The following is a 16,811-nucleotide window of genomic DNA, read 5'->3' as shown; positions in this document are numbered from 1 at the left end:
GTGGGTTTTAATATTTTTCTATCCTGTCAGCTAAGAAAAAAATCACTGATTAAATAAAAAAGAAAGCAAAGCCACCATTTTTATCTGTTAAACCCCTCACAATATTGTGAACAAAAACTTAGCAAACTCTAAGCATTCTGTAGTTGGTGGGTGCTACCACACCAGGTGTAGTTACTCCATGGGTCATCACAATGAGCAGGAATCTAATAATGCAGACCACCTTAATTTACAAAACTTAAAAGCCGAAAACACTGCCACTGTAAATATCTCTCAAACTGATGAGTTTTTGAAGTTCTGATTTATGATAATTCATGAGCTTTTTAAATTTTATTTCATAGGTGATGCTTAAAGTGTAGCATATAGTACAGTTTACTTGAGACATCCAGTCAAAATTTGGTTTAATTCAACCTTCGTATTTTATGAAACTTCAACGAATGTTGGCTTGAATAAGTTAAACTGTACGACTTCTCTCCCTTCAGTATCTTTATGTTTAGAACTCATGATTAACAAAGTCAGGAAATTATCCCAAATCTAGGTTTACTTACAGTGTCCCAAGAACATATTTTCTAGTTAATAGTATGGTTCAGTATTTGCAGGTACATTGTGCATCTCCTTCTATAGTGCTGCGTGGTTTTTTAACATGTCCAAAACTGTTGTCTTACAGAAAGATGCTAAAAGGAAGTATCAGTTGTCCTTATTAAGTAGAGATAATCACTACTATTTCCATTTGGTTGAGTTAGTAAGCAATGAAAGATACACCCTGTTTTGGTTTGGTTTTTTTTTAGCCAGACATGTATTGTGACACCAAATTTAATTTTTGAAGTGCAATTTTGTTACCTGATGCAGCTTGGGTTTAAAATTAGTGAACTGTAGTGTGTAGGCAGAAAAAAGTCTTCCTTGTAACGATCTTCAGTTCTACATGCTTGCTGATAATGAAGTGTTGAGAACTGATGTAACTCCATCTGACCTTTCTTGCTGCGGTATTGAATTACAAGCTCAGATTGCTCTCCATGTTTTTCCTATCTTTAGAACCACTGCTATGGGTTTTTTTCCTACTTGTGCATGTATTTTTTTGAGTTACACTTCTGATGTTTGTAGGGTTTGGTTTTCTTTTTCAAACTCATTTTCCCTTTTTAGCAGAATTTCTAGTCCCTCTTGATCACCTGGTGTTGTGTTACAGTACTTTTTGAATTCTGCTTTATGCAGAGGTTTCTGTTGAGTATATACTTTTTTCCAAGATGTAAGGAAACAGTACAGGCAAATCTATTTCTATAGAATATATATATTTCTGTATAGAAATAATTTCTATAGAACTAAATACTATTTCTGTAATTTCAGTCCTTTTTGTACCTATAAGCTGATGTTGTTCCCTCTGACACATTGGAAATTCACTTTCTTTCCTTCCCCTCTCCTCTCTCCCCCCACCATTAAACCCAGAGGGATGGAAAAAAACCATTTAATATAGTTTGAGGCAACACAGATATTGCTTTATCAAAGGCTGATGTTTGAACTGTACTTGGATGTCTTCCAAGGAAGCATCTAAGATAACAGTACATGGTTATGTATTGTAAATACTGTTGAAAAGGGGATAGTAAATTTGAGAGGGAAAGTAAGCTGCTGAGTATACAAAAGGAGCAGTATCAAATCCAAAAGTGGAAATGGAATGGGCAAGAGATGAAAGATGATAAATATGGGAAACTTTTTAGGTTGAGTTTTACTCACGATGGCATATTCAAGTGTTGGAGAGGAAAAATACTGCTTTAAGGTAGTAAAAAGTTTTTCTTGTTTAGGTGGCTGATCGTCTGTTTTCTTCATTTGGACAAGATATTTTGGATGCTCTTTATTGGACAGCTACAGAACCTAAGGAAAGAAAAAGAGCTCACATAGGTGTGATTCCTCACTTCTTCATGGCAGTGCTGTATGTCTGTATCCTGTTTCTTCAATACATTGCAAAATTTTCTAAATTAAATTACACAGTAATTGCTCTGCATTATTTTATGTTAATATATTTGAGAAATTTGTGGTATCCCTCGATCAGTGTTCCCTTCCTTTCAGAGTAAAATTGCCAGTTCTACAGGTTTTCAAAATTAATGACAGAAACCTTTTAACCTGCTCTTAAATAAAAACCTTCATAATGGTATACTGCTGCAGTAGTAGACAGCTTTTTTAAATACCTAATGCATCGTAAAATGAAAACCTGTAATGGGATAGCTCATGGAAATTTTCATTTCTGATTTGTATTTGAGTATTTTGGGTCACAGGGTCTGGAAGAAAGTGGGGTTTTGTTATTTAGTGGAATGTTTAAAACACCTAGCTTGAAACATTTTCTTTCAATGAAGGGCATTTCAACTCATGCATATTCAGGATGCAAATGAGTCTGAAGTAACCTTACAGTGAACTGATGGAAGTAGAGAGATGTACTCTGATAGATGTAGCGATGAATTCAAAATTCTTGTACTTTCTCTTGTTTTCTCTGAAATCTTTAGGCTAACTTTGAATCTTTATTTCAGATTTTTATTTCATTCAGGTTGTATTGCTGTTTCTCCTGACTAATGTCGTTAGGCTCTTTTACAACAAGAAAATTAGCAGAATTACTACATGCTACAGAGCACTGTGGGTACGTTATAGAGGTTTAAGTACTGTCTTGCTATAAATCTAGTTGATAGGGAGATAGAAACTTCTTTGTTAAATTTTGGAAACAAAATAGAAAATTTGAGGGTTGGTACTGTTTAGTACTGTTGTACTGTAAGATATTTCCAAAGATGCTTCCTTAACCCTGCTGTCTAGTCCTGCATGCTATTCTTATAATGGTTCAAGCAACAACCCTTAATGTGGCCTTCAACTCCCACAATAAATCACTGCTTACCATCATGATGTCCAATAATGTAAGTATTATACAGCTACTCTATTTTTTTCAGCATCCTTCATCTTTGTGTATCATATGTCTGTTTGCATGTTATTTGTCTGATTTGTTTGTATCAGTTTTTTATCAATAAAAACTAACTGGCTGTTTCTAAACGTTGCAGTTCGTTGAAATAAAAGGAAGTGTTTTCAAGAAGTTTGAGAAGAACAATCTTTTTCAGATGTCAAATAGCGGTATGTATAGCTGTGCTAATGAGGAGAAAATATGAAGTGAGAGCCTGATTCTTTTAAATTATTCATTTATTTAATATTACTGATAAAACAACTTTGGTGAATTTTGAATTTGAATGCCTTATCTCCCCTATTGCCATGTGGTTCACTAGGATGAAACTGGGATTCCACTTCCACGAACACTGTTTCTTCTTAAATGGCTAGCTTTTATTTGAGGTTCTAAAGCATCCTATTGACTGTGTTTATTAAATAGGAATTTTAGATTTATGTTGCTCAAATTGTCCGTGCTTCAAAGTGTCTAAAGTAGTCTGTGTTTTTGGAAAATTGAATTTGTAGTGTGCTGTGTTGACAGTGATCTCAGAATGCATGTTGTTTGGCAGTTAGGAGGATAGATCTTGAAATACTTCCCCCATTCCTAAGAAGAATTGTAACGATGAAGTAGTTGGCTTATGAAGGGTTTACCAGTGATGACTATCTTTTGACATGCTATCAAGATAACAGTAGATAGTACTTAGGAAACACGTTGTGATTCTGGCACTCCTTACCTGTCTTATGTTAGGGAACTCGTATTCAATGTGTTTCATGAGGAAAAGCAGGTATCCTTTCTAATACTTTTCTTTCTAATACTGCCATCAGCCATCTGAAATACTTCTTGAATTTTTGGTTTCAAAACTAATAGGAGAGATTGCACTTGAAAGTTGTACTAGAGCTTCTTTGCTTGTAATGTGTTCTGGTCTTTGAACACACTTGTTTCTGCTATTCTGTGCATATGACTTTTTTGGTCAAAGCTATTTATACAGATCAGAGAATCATAGAATAGTATGATAAGCAAGCAAAGTAGAATAAATTTTTCAATTACAACTGCTAGTTTTTCAAACCAGAGAACTCAAACGTTCAATAGGTTAAAAAAATAATAATAAAGTAGCTGGTTATTTAAAAGCAGATGGTTTGGATTACTTTTATCAAGAGTTAAACTTTTGGAAGACTTGCTTCAGGTTTTGAATTCTGACTATTGATGGGATTTTTGTCTAATTGCGAACTGCAATAATATTACATGCAAATGTGAAATGGCAATTGTTTTGTGATGCTTTGGATGAAAGACTATTTACAAAAATCTTAAATATATCACATAACAGAAAAATAAACACTGAATTTTCATCTACCTCGTAAGTTCTTAAAAAAAAAAAACCCAAAATAATCTTCCCTCCGGGCTGATAAGATGCTTATTGTGTATTAAGAGTATTTATTTTTGGTTCCAAGATTTAAATACTTAGATTTTTTAAGTTAAATGTATTTAAATTTACAGTGAGAACATCCAAAAGTGATATTTACTAAAATACTGACAGAAAACAGATGAGTTTTCGTAAATTTTCTCTCATTCATCACAGTACTCACAGAAAATAGTTAGAGTTGTGCACCTATCTCTCCTACTGAGAGGTGAGGCCTCTTTCTTGATTTAAATGTTGAAATAGATGAGGGACTACTATGAGAAGTGGCTAGTAATTTCCTCCATAAAAAGCACCTGTAATAGTGTAGTAGAAGAAATGTATATCAGTATTTTATTGCTGGACATGATTATTGAAGACCCGTAATAGCAATGACAAGTCTCTCATTATTTTCCCTGGTGGAAAAAGTGATGCCATTCATTATACCGTTTAGGGATGGAAGTAGGTGAGTACATACACAGAATAGTGCACAAAACAAGCTAATTTATTCCCTTCAAACAGATAACTTTTCCCAGAACACTTCTCAGTATGGTTATAAATAGCAATGTTTTTCTTCTCATAAATAATTAGACAGGTTTTTAGGAGAGGTTTTCACCTCTTTTAAACATGTTCACTGAGTCACAGCTTCAGTAAGAATGGATCAGTATTGCTTCAATTTATGTATTCTGATAACTTTGTTATCCTTTAAATGTTTTATTTCCTGTAGCTGAAATGGTAGTGCATCTTGGGTTGACATGCTACACTGATGCTGTATCCTCTGCCCTGAGCTTCCAGTTAGCCTTTGGAGCATCATGTGCAGCCTAGAACACAGTATGCTACAACTGCATGGCTGGACTGAACTAAAGTGCTAAAATAAAACACTAAATATAGGTCCCGCTATATATTTCCCACCTTTCTCTTGGTTTCTTCTAGCAGATTTCTCAGGTCTGGAGTCTTCGCTTGGGGTGACAATGCCAGCAGTAGCTGATTAAGCTTAGACTGAGTGAAAAGATAACCCCTTGCCCCACCTTTTCTGGGGCTCTTCCTAAAATATTACTGTTGTCTCAGTGATATGGTTTAAATTCAGTGAAAAGGTATCAAATTGTACACAGAAGCTAAATACCGTGAAATCCTTTTCACTTGGCATTGTCCTTAGCAGTGGCTTGTGGATAGCAAGCAGATCTATGGCTGTGCTATTTTTCCCAGTATTTCCAGCTTAGTGCAGTGGAGTCAGTGATCCTTCTCACCTTTGTATGGGCATTTAAAATTCTGCTCTAACAGCTAATTGATTAAAACTTTAGGTCTAAAAGAACTGTGAATCATCCACATGAGAACTAATTGAACAGAACATGCAGTATACATTAGTTATCTTTTAGGTGCAGCTGGTAAAAAAAGATCTTGATATTGCAGCTATGGAATCTATGATTTCAACCATATCAGCTCCGGCAGCTTTGATTTGTCAGCTGCAGCAAAACTACTTTCATGTTGTCACCCTGACTTTTACTAGGAAATTCATGTGTACCCAGGCAGTCTAGCCACTGCGGCTGTTGGAAAAGATGTCTGTGCAGAAGACAGAACCTTCTATTTGTTGTAGCAGGAAGAAATGTTTCTTTACATTTAAATAGTATATTCTCTTTTTGAAATAGATAGATATCTGTAAGCTAATTTTGTAGGATTAAAATTATAAAGAGAAGCTCTTTCATTGTTATTGAAAGCCCAGCATGCTGCCTTCCTTTATGCTTTCAAATGTCTTATTTTAATTTCAAATTGTGCTTTAAACTAAATTTTTCACAAAACACAATTTTACATTATATGAAGTAGTACATTAGATGCAGTGCGTTATGCTTTTAGCTTCAGTTGGCTGTTTGGCCTGATTATTCCTTGATTTTTTTTTTTTAAGTCACTCATCTCAAAAAATTTAACTTATTTACTCTGTTCTTTATGTTTTGTTCGTGATTTATCAGTCTCTTTTGGCTTTGATCGAAATACTGAAGAAAAATATTTTTACCTTTGGTCTCTGGAATTCAAACTGCTTTCTCATATGGCTTTAGTTTTTTTAATGTCATTATTCTAATTCAGCTGTTTATTTTAAGGATGAAGGATTTGGGGGCAGGAGTACATTTAAGATAGATCAGCGCCTCCTTGATGATTTTTTGTTCAGTCTTTGATCCTTTCTTGTGCTCTGGTCACTTGTGAAGAGGTAGTTGTCACTAAAGTGTATTAGCATTTGCTTACGTGTAAACCAGAAAATCTTATTTCACTTACATGCTATGATTCATAATCAGCTTTTGATCTAAACATATAAAGACTGAGATTAACATGATCAAAATTATGTTTTCCTTCCTGATTATGGATTCCTACATGATGTGACAGGGAATCTGGAAGGAAATTAATAGGTGCTCTAAAGACTATTTTTTGCTAGGGTAAGTAGAAGTGCCACTTCTGGATTGTTGTTCCTGGGATCTCATTGCCCTTCTTGGTAGCCACCCCGCGAGGTACTTAAGCTCTTCAGAGTTCAGGTCCTGCTTGAATTAGTTCAGTAATCAATGGTGTGAGATGCTGGCTAATTGATTATACTAGTCCATATGAGATGCAGTGTTGTCCTAGGAACATCCTTTATTTCCAATCACATCCATTTCTGTAGTCTTTTACATGTGTTTTAATAGTGATGATACCCTGTGACACATTGGCAGTTCAACTTTTGGTCTCTGTTGGCAATATGCTTGGTCCTTTAAACTGAATGTCTTTATTTTCCAGAAGGATTTAGAGAAGGGCAGAATGTGTTATTAATGTGAGTATAGAATTCCTTTTGAATTGGAATGGCAGGGTTGATGCATGTGGAGTCAAAGTATTTAAAATCTGTTTTGGCGAAGTACAATCTTTTTTTGGGCTTTACTGCACAGAACCACTAGAAAAAAAGAGTACATTTTTATTTGGATTTAGGTCTAATTACCATTGGTTGTTTTGAATATCCTGGAGTCTTTTCTGTCCTTTTCCATGAGGGCGAGAAATGAAATGAATTTCTGAATCATTTGGGTTTACTGTTGAAGCTGCAGTAAAATGCCCTTTCTCCTGTGCTTGACTCTCTGACAATCAGTTGATGAGAGGGACAAGAATGAAGAATAACAGCCTCACTCATTCCTCTCACTCCGAGCAGCCTTGAACAGCTGTGGCAGCAGAGATAACAGATTAGAAGGGAGGCCAGTAAGAACAGGAAAAATAAGCAGAGGGGAAATGCAGGTGTCAACCTGTCATCCAGTCTCAGAAATTAGTGGGGGGAGAATTTTTATGGAAGTTTAGTTTTACAGCGTAAGAGGAAATTTAAGGCAAAAGATGTCCCATCTCAATTTAATCCTGACTGGTGAGGTAACATATTCGGAGCAGGTAATAAATGTCTGAAGGATTAGTTTGAGACATGGTTTAGTTTTTAGGCCTGAATTAAGGCCCTTATTTCCCAGGGAGGCCTGCACAGATAGAAGTGCTCAAGTGGGATCTGAAGCACCAAAGATGGGACATGTGCATCGTCTTACGCCTTGATGATCACTGATGATGATCATGGCAGCGTGGGAAATACAAGATGAAGACTTTCTGAGTTTTTAGGCAAAAGTCTGGAAAGTTGGTGATTATTTTTGAATTGCCAGTGGGTAAGATAGAGAATATAGATCAAGGGATGCTAGGCTGCATATGTCACCATTGCATTGGTGACAGTGCCAAGTGATACCCATAACTAGATTTATCAGAAAATACTGTGTTCTGGTAATTGAGTAGTATTTGATTATTTCAGAAGCATAGAAGAACATACTTGACTTGTTGAAGTGTTACTGGCAGGTTAGGACTTTACCTATGTCCTGGTTTTTCTGGTATTAAAAATTATTTTACCAAAGGATTTCTTTATTTCTTCTCCCATACATATACCTCTGAGTTCTGTTTCAGAAACTTGTGTTTCCTTCGACCTTTTCCCAGCCCATACCAAGAGATGAATTTATGTATCCCAAAATGTGCCTTTTAAATGTGTGCGTTTTCTCATTCTTGAATTCTTTGTGCTTTTTGTTCCTCTCTCCTGGAGTAGCTCTTTTTCTTTTGCTCCTTTCCTTCAGGCTTGCCAGTATTTGGAAACTTGTTTTTTAAAATGAGGGACATTGTTACACTATAGTGGCTGCAGTTTGTGTGCTTTTTAATACATTAAAAAGTGTGATCCTTCCTGGAGCAAGCTGTATGGGTTGTTTCTGGACATAGGGTACCCGAGTAGAAAAAAAAGACCCTACCTAGTCTGGGAGGGCAAATCATAGGACTCTGCCTCAAGTTGGACTGCTTCTGTGTTACAGTTCTTGAGGTTTTGATACCTGAGCTAATGTATCCTGCTGTTCCTTTTTTAAGGTGGTACTGTGAAAGACTAGTAGGAACCTTCTAAGTAAGGTGTAGTAGTTGTCTTGAAATACCTTTCCCCACCCCACTACTGGACCTAGTATGTAGCAATTTGCGTATCTGTGATCTGTAGAAAATGAGATTTGTCTTGCTAGTAACTCGAAATGACAGGCAGGTGTATTGTTCCCATTTTTGCACCAGGAGGTGCTGGTTCTTCTTGAATCGCACAAGAAATGCGATTTCTTGACAAACTTTGTCAAGAAAGATGACTATTTTATTAATGCATTAGAAGAGGCAATAGCAGGTCTCATCTTAAGTCCCTTCTGATACTGGGAACTGTGAGTTGATGCAGCATCAGATGGACCTCCAGTTAGGCCAGAGCATACTGCTGAGATCCTGTCCATGGTGAGGTTCCCATCATACCCTCCCCTGAAATCCAGCCAAATAATGTATAGAAGAGATTTTCTAATCCGAGACTTAATAAATGGTAGAACTCTGCATGCTTACATATCTGTGTATCCAAATAAATGTTTCTTTGGAGTTGACAGCTTTTTCTTTTATCTCATTTTTTTTTTTAAACTAGATATAAAGGAGAGGTTCACCAATTACGTGCTGCTGTTAATTGTTTGTCTAAGAAATATGGAACAGTTCTCATGGAATCCAGGTGAGTAAAGTAGGAAAAAAAATTAATACAGAATGACAGATTCCTGTGCTATCAACAACTATATCTCTTGATTCTTTCCTCAATCTGAACGATAAGGATAACCAGGACATTTAATTAAGGAAACTTAATTTGTCAAATACCTTAGATTCTCATTTTTCTATTTTTGGCTTTCTTGTAAGAGTGGCTTGAGCCTTTCTGTTCAGAAGTGTATACTGTTGTGCTACAAACTTGGTAGTTGTGTTTCAAGTAGCTTCTTGAATGATTTCTCCCCAGCCCTTCCGTTTCCATGGTGTACACTGAGGATGAAGGGTCCCCTAGAGAATTTTATTTTGTGAGGGTAGTGAGACTGAAATTTTGATAAATTATTTTAAAATTTCCATACATAATTTACTATTGATTATACTTATGATTTTGTATTGAGTACACATTGAGTAAAATTTAGTTATTTTATTAAAAATTTGGTTAACAATTTTAAGACCTGTTCTCTGTGGTGTATTTTGCTTAAATGTTACTAGTCTACCTAAATTTTACCTTAAGCATCCAGAACTGCAGGTGCTCTGCTTTGTACATACTAAACATCTACTGTCTATTACATGCAAGGTTGTCTTCCTAGCAGAGATTAAACTTCACAAAGTAAAGGCTTTAAAACCTGATCCTAACTGTGGTGTGATTGTATCGTACTGATAAGTCTCTAGAACAGCAGTGGAGTGAGAACTTGCACACTGTATGCTGAGTGGTGATGTAAAGTTATAGACTCTTCAGATTCTTGAGAGCTTTTGACTGTTGAGCAGAATTTTCATAATTTTTGTTTTGTATACTGGCATCACATTAAATAGCCTAACTTGTTTCTTCCCAAATTTCAGATCATCTTTGGGTGTTATTCCCGGATGTTTGCATGGTGGTTGCTTCAGAAATTGCAGTGGATATTGTGAAACATGCCTTTATAACAAAGTTCAATGACATCACAGCTGATGTAGGTATCTTTTTTTGTGCTACTCGAAGTTGTAGTTTATTTTGCTAATGTTTGGTTTTGGTTTTTTTTAATATTGAAATTTATTCCAGTGCAGAAATTTAAAAATTATTTTCAGATACAGGATATCTTTTGGGAAAGCTTGATAATTTCCTGATACAATATACTTCTGAGGATCTTTATAATGTGGAACAAACACCTCTGCTTCTAAATTAGCAGCTCCAGATCCATAAATTACTGAAAGTGTTGTATAACAGTTCACATAACTACAGTCCACATAACTGGCAAATCATTTTGTGAAGTGATCACTAGTTAAATTGACAGAAAGTTACTTGTTCTACAAGTCTAGACAGAGCTTGTACCTGTTCCTATCAGAATGGATTGTAGGTTAAAATTCAGGGTTTAGGAAAAATATCTTGTGAGGCTGCTGAACCTCTCTTGTTGCATGTGTGTTAAAGGTGGAATCTGAAATCAGAGATATATTTTTCCACTGTCCCTGGAGCAATAATATGAAGTAGGTTATGTTAGTTTCCCACTCCTGAAAATTCTTCGGCTGTATGTATTATGCAGCCCTGCTTTTAAAGTAGTAGATGAGGTTACTTTTTATGTGTTGTGGCGTGATACATTGGCCGTTTGTCTTGCGTGTTGTGTGAGTTCCAGTGAACTTGATAAATTCGTGAAGTGATGAGCTAGTGTTTTTTCACTTTTAAAACGTCTTTTGAGGAAATGAGATCAGAACTTGTAAGTGCTATCTTTTCCAGCATCTCCAAAGTAACTACAATGTGCAGTGTAGAAACAAGTTTAATGGATGTACTTAATAAGCTCCCTTATGCCAGAGGCATTTATGCATGCCCTACTTTCATATAGAGTGTGGAAAAGAGCAATAATGAAGTCATGCTAGCCAAGAGTATAGCATGCTTCAGTGTGCAGAAACAGCTGGAGGATGGGGCTAGTGAGTGACAATTTTGCAAGGTTTATTTAACAAACCTTGTATTTTTTGTAAGAAGTTCTAAAGAGTTATGATTCCTAGCTCTGACCTTTTCAGAAGTTTTGAACACCTGCAGTGCAGCTGCCCTACCACTTATCCTTAAAATAGATGCTTTATGTCTTAATGTGCAGAACTGTTTTAAAGAGAAGATAAGCTACATTTGTCTTCTACTACAGCTTGCTTTTTACATAGGATCACTCGCATAGTATATAAATAAGCTCTCATTTGTTTAATTTGATCCCAGTGCTACCTTTCATGTAGCTTAAAAACAATTATGAACTGTAGGGGAAAAGTGTACATGATTTCACTTACTTGATGTTTCTGATGATCCTCAAGTTTAGTAAGTGCTTTATAAAATCTCATTCAATTCTTAAAACATAGCTTAGTATTGTTTGTTGTATATATATGCAAGTTACTTTATCATGGAAATATAGGCTCATCTGTTGAAGGGTGTAGTTAGACCTAAGAAAAGCTGGCTTGGGCTACTTCAGCCTGGCACAGATGTCTATAATGTTTTTACAGAAATATTTTATTAATATCTCTGTTGCTTCTATAATGTGATAACAAATGAATCACACATCCAATATGCTGGATTTTTTCCAGGTCTACAGTGAATACAGAGCCAGCCTTGCATTTGACCTTGTTAGCAGTCGACAGAAAAATGTAAGCCTCAAAATAACTCTTAATTGTTACAGTGGGGATCATAGAATATGATACTGGATATTGGAACAGATACTTAAATACATAAACAACTGTTACACTCCTACAGCACTGAAATTCTACCCTTCTTTTTAATCAGAGATAACAGGATATATTCTTACTATTTTTTTTTATCCAGTTGTTCAGGTCACTTCAGGCTTTATTTAATATATTGAGAAGTCTCTTCCAAATACAATTATAGTCAGGGAATGGTTGTACTAACTTTGACATTTTTGAGATATATGGGAAGTAATTCACCTTAACAAGATGTCATTGAGATAATTTTCAGTTACTATTCTTTTTGCTTTTTTTTGAGTGGTTTGGATCAAAGTACAGTATTCATTAGGAACTTACATTACTTCTTCATTTTGTGGACAGATATATAAGGATGGTTTTACTATTCATGTTACTGTTCTGGCATGACTATTTATAGAGCACACGAACTGCTTGTGTTTTTCATTAGTACTGTTTTTTGGAAGACTATTTACAGTATACCTTTCCTGATGAGTCTCTTGACTATTAGTGAGTGCTGTGGATGAGTGCTCTACCTATTAAATGAACTTTGTTATAATAATTTATGTACTTGGGAATGTTTAATAGCTATTGCTAGGAATGAAGTAGTTATACCTCATAAAGAAGTTAGACACCTTCAGTTACATATAATTAATTAATAATTTGTACATTTTTTAAAATGGTTTGTTAGTTCTCAAAACTCCACTCCTTTTCCTAGGTATCTTCTGCGGAAAATGAGTTAGCATCATATAGCCACTAACTTTGGCATGACTTCAATACTACATGAAAGCTGTCATGCAAAGTAGTTGTGTTTTGGGAGTTCAAATGTAAACATATTTCCAAAATTACTTTAACACAATTATCCCGAGGCTAATTATAAATGCTCACAGAATGATTTAAAATCACTAGCATGATGGATAATTGTTCTTTTATCCCTGTTATGGGTTTTTCTGTACAGTATTTGAGGATCAAAGTCAAATTAATGCAAAAAGGTCTCTAAGCTAGTAATAATGTGCAGATGAAATATCATGGTGCGTTTGGATTCAGTGTCCTAATTGCTCTCGATTTAGAGATTTGCATTATACTCCAGTTGCTCTTGGTTTAGAGCACTGAAGCTAATCTTGCTGGTCATGGTAGTATTACATTTTTGTCTGAGAGTAAAGATAACTGCATTTGGATTTCAGAATGTGAATAGGTACACTTTATACCAGCACAGTGTTTGTTAGCAGAGATTGATTCTTATCTAGAGGGTGTGCCAAGCTAAAGTAAGTACATTCTTTTGCATAAGTAGTTCATTCTTCCTCTTTTTTCCTAGGCATACACAGATTATAGTGATTCGGTTTCCAGAAGGATGGGTTTTATTCCTCTTCCACTGGCTGTTTTAGTAAGTTCTGTCTTTCCTGTAAGTTTTCTGCCAATAAGATCTCACTTTGAGAATATACGCCTGTGAGATAGCTGGCTCATTTTCATGTTTTGAGGACGAAATGATAGTGTTAAGTCACGGAAATGGCGCTGTAAGGTTGAGTTAGCATTCAGTATAACCTATATCACATGTTAATTATGACTTCATGAACATGTTACTGTTCATCATCCCTTCATAGAAAATCAAATATATTTTAATTTTATAGAATTTATAAGCACTTGAATTGTAGCAGTGGAGCTAAACTACATCTGTGCTTATTAAACATTTATTCTTTTTGGCAATTATCCTGTTCATTCATTTGGAAGAGTCAAAGCAGCTGGTTGCCAGAAGGTTAGCAGCAGTGTACTAGTTTTTTTTAGGTTTTTCATGGGAGTCCTTGTGGTTTTCCCTGTAATGGTATGTTTAGTGACTAAGTTTTCTTTTATATGAGTGAGCTGTCTGGTGTTTAGCTGCCTGCCTGGTTAAACCATGACAATACGGGGCACTGAGCTTCTGAGCTGTTGCAGAATATATGATTCTGAAATAGCTGGCCCTGTTATGTGGACATGCGGCTATAAAATGAATCACTTCATTATTGGAATTGTGTCCACATGCTGTCTGTTCTGAATTAACTATTGCAGAATGTTTTCTGTAGATAGCTGGTCTGACTTTCCCCATACACACATGCAGACAAGCAGTAGTTACCCTCACACTGGGGCTGTGCCCTTGCTTTGCCAGCCAGGATGGTAATTCGTCATTTTCCTGGAAGAGTATCAATATGAATTAACTTAAATGTAATTTTCTTCCATAGAGATAGGGAAAAATACCATTGGCAGACTTTGCCTAGTTTTTATATAGGATTAAAAAAATGCCACACCAAAAAAAAACCCACCAAAAAAATAAACCAGCTGTGATCATAATCATGATTTCTTTTATAACTAAGCAAAGTACATCCACTGAGAATTGGATTGAAATGCTTTTTTCAATTTAATTGTGTGCTGATATGATATCCCTGAGACTAATAGCTTTAAAACAAACTGAAGTGCTTTGCTAACTTGGAACCCTAACCGTGAAACACTGAAGTAAACTGAGGTTTCAGGATCATTTGTTACTGAACCTTCGGATTCATATACCTAGCCCACAAAGCAATTTTGTGTTCAAAATGTTAGTGTAGTGCAAAACACTGATTCTGTTTTACTGCATCAGCATCTCTTGACATTTTCCACAAAAATTGTTAACTCAGCTTCCAGCCCTTGACTTCTGGGACAGGTTTTTTTTTTGCTCAGTGTTTTACTTAAGCATCAGTGGTGAAGGAAACATTACCAGACTGTAGCTTTGGCGAAGTTGCAAGTAAGTGCTCATGTAATAAATACTTAATCAAACCAAAATCTTGAATAGTTAGCACTACCAGGGGGAACATTAAAATAAATTTCTGTTAATGTAAATAATTCTACTTCTGTCTTGAATTTACCAAATAAGAAAGGTCTGTTAAAATATTGTAGTAATAAGTGTGCTGTGTTTTAACTGTTTAACTTTTGTCTTTAAAACAGCTCATCAGAGTCGTAACAAGCTCAATAAAAGTACAGGGAGTCTTAGCTTATGTTTGTGTTGTGCTGTTCTACTGTGGGTAAGTATATACACACAGTTGAAACGTATTTACCATTATCTGATCAAATATGTGAAAAAAGCTTCTGTTGATACCTCTAGGTGTAAGTGTAGACACAGTTTATGGTCAGTAGAACATAAATGTAAAACATGCTCATAAACTGAAATTGAGAGTGCAGATTGGTCCCTAAGTACTGTAATTGCATTGGGGGATTATAGCCCCACAGTAAGTAACTTCAGTAGTGAAAATAACTAATGGAAAAATGTTTGAAAGAATTTGACAGACAAGCACCATACCTCTGCATACAAGGGGAAATTGAATTCTAAGGAATTTAACTTTCTGTGAAAAGAACAAAAAAATCAGTCTGTCAACAAAAATAAGCAGTAAGTACTCTGAGCAGATAATGAATTCTTCTCTCTGGTAGCTGAATGCAAGGTTCCTTCCCCTTGGGAAACTGCTATATGAAAAAAAAGTAAATGCAAGGCTTACCTTTCTGGGAAGAGTGGGATCAGTAAGTAATCTTAGTTAGGGAATATAATCATAGAATGGGTTGGGTTGGGAGGGACCTTAACGATCATCTGCTTACAAACCCCTTGCCATGAACAGTGACAGCTTCCAGTAGACCAGGTTGCTGAAAGCCCCATCCAGTCTGGCCTTGAATGTCCTATGGCAATTTGTTTTCCAAAACTGATCATTTGCAAGTATTCCTTCACTGCCACATCAGTTTATATTTGTCTTATCCTTAGCTACTCACCAGTCAAAACATACCTGAGGTGCATTTAGTCGTACTTTAAATCCAGTCTAACTTGCCTGTCCTGAGGCACTTGCCGTAGACTATATAAGGATGACTAGTTTCTAGGAAAGCTGTGTCCTGAACTGTGTCAGCATTTGTTGTCTCTCAGTACTTGTTGATACTGGAGTCCTCCTAAAATTGATCATAAAGAATTAAGTGCTTCAAGTTGCTGCAGCACAGAGAACGTGCCTACAGTGTTGTGGGAGTATCTCTTCCAATGTCCTACCAAGTTGTGTATGTAAATGCAGGCAGCAAGACTTGGGAGGTAAAACACTTCTAGGTCTGGAGCAGTGGTCCAGCAGGTACACTGGAAAAGAGAAGGCTGCTGCTTTACAGTATCTTATGAAAAGGATGGGATTACTACACAGTTTTTATGAATAGTTAAGACTCCAGTCTGACCTTGATCTGCAGAAAACGTAGAACTTGGTCTGATATGTCTAGTCCACATCAGTGTAGAGGCACATGTCTTTAGTGTCGAATACTAGGACTCTGGGCTATTGCATATAGGCGAAATATTAACATTAGCTATATTCCTCTGCACCACACTTTGATTCCTTCCCCAGCATACCACATGCTGTGCCCATGTTCTCTCTGAAGCCAGCTCTATGTAATAAAAAACAGTAGACAGTGTGACCCTGGTTCACATTGTCTGTTTGCTCCTCCCTCCATGCTCTGCCTTGCCAGCATCAAAGTACTCTACCTCTCAACCTGGTACTATGTATTTCCTCACTAGCAGTGTTTTGTGGGAGGCTTTTGGCCATCTAAATAGCTATATCATGTCCTTTTTATCTTGTTTATTCACTGTTTATTTACACAGTGTGAAATGGTCACTACATCAGACAGGAGTAATCAGCTGCTGCCAAAGCTGTGCTATGGTCTTTGGAAAGTATCTCATTCTTAGTAATTGAACAAGTGGAATTCCAAAGCGTTTTCTCTGTTAGGATCACACATTCATGCTGTGGTATACCAAGCTTAGCATCTTCATTCTGCTCAGTGGCTTTTCCTTTTTCCCAA

General features: G+C 36.0%; 1 protein-coding gene across 1 annotated transcript in view; it reads left to right on the top strand.

Moving 5' to 3' along the window:
* Nucleotides 1-16,811, top strand: part of TAPT1 (transmembrane anterior posterior transformation 1) — a 41,451-nt gene that overhangs the window by 19,321 nt on the left and 5,319 nt on the right. The window contains exons 5-12 of the mRNA XM_010010339.1: nucleotides 1,791-1,926; nucleotides 2,788-2,885; nucleotides 3,027-3,096; nucleotides 9,247-9,327; nucleotides 10,191-10,300; nucleotides 11,889-11,948; nucleotides 13,312-13,380; nucleotides 14,949-15,025. Coding sequence (XP_010008641.1) covers nucleotides 1,791-1,926; nucleotides 2,788-2,885; nucleotides 3,027-3,096; nucleotides 9,247-9,327; nucleotides 10,191-10,300; nucleotides 11,889-11,948; nucleotides 13,312-13,380; nucleotides 14,949-15,025 — 701 coding nt within the window. The remainder of the gene's footprint in view (nucleotides 1-1,790; nucleotides 1,927-2,787; nucleotides 2,886-3,026; nucleotides 3,097-9,246; nucleotides 9,328-10,190; nucleotides 10,301-11,888; nucleotides 11,949-13,311; nucleotides 13,381-14,948; nucleotides 15,026-16,811) is intronic.

Source organism: Nestor notabilis, unplaced genomic scaffold (assembly GCF_000696875.1).
Source record: "Nestor notabilis isolate BGI_N333 unplaced genomic scaffold, ASM69687v1 scaffold4950, whole genome shotgun sequence".
In the NCBI taxonomy this organism is placed as follows: domain Eukaryota; kingdom Metazoa; phylum Chordata; class Aves; order Psittaciformes; family Psittacidae; genus Nestor; species Nestor notabilis.
The sequence above is the reverse complement of the archived record's forward strand: the minus strand, read 5'-3'. Positions and strand labels throughout refer to the sequence as shown.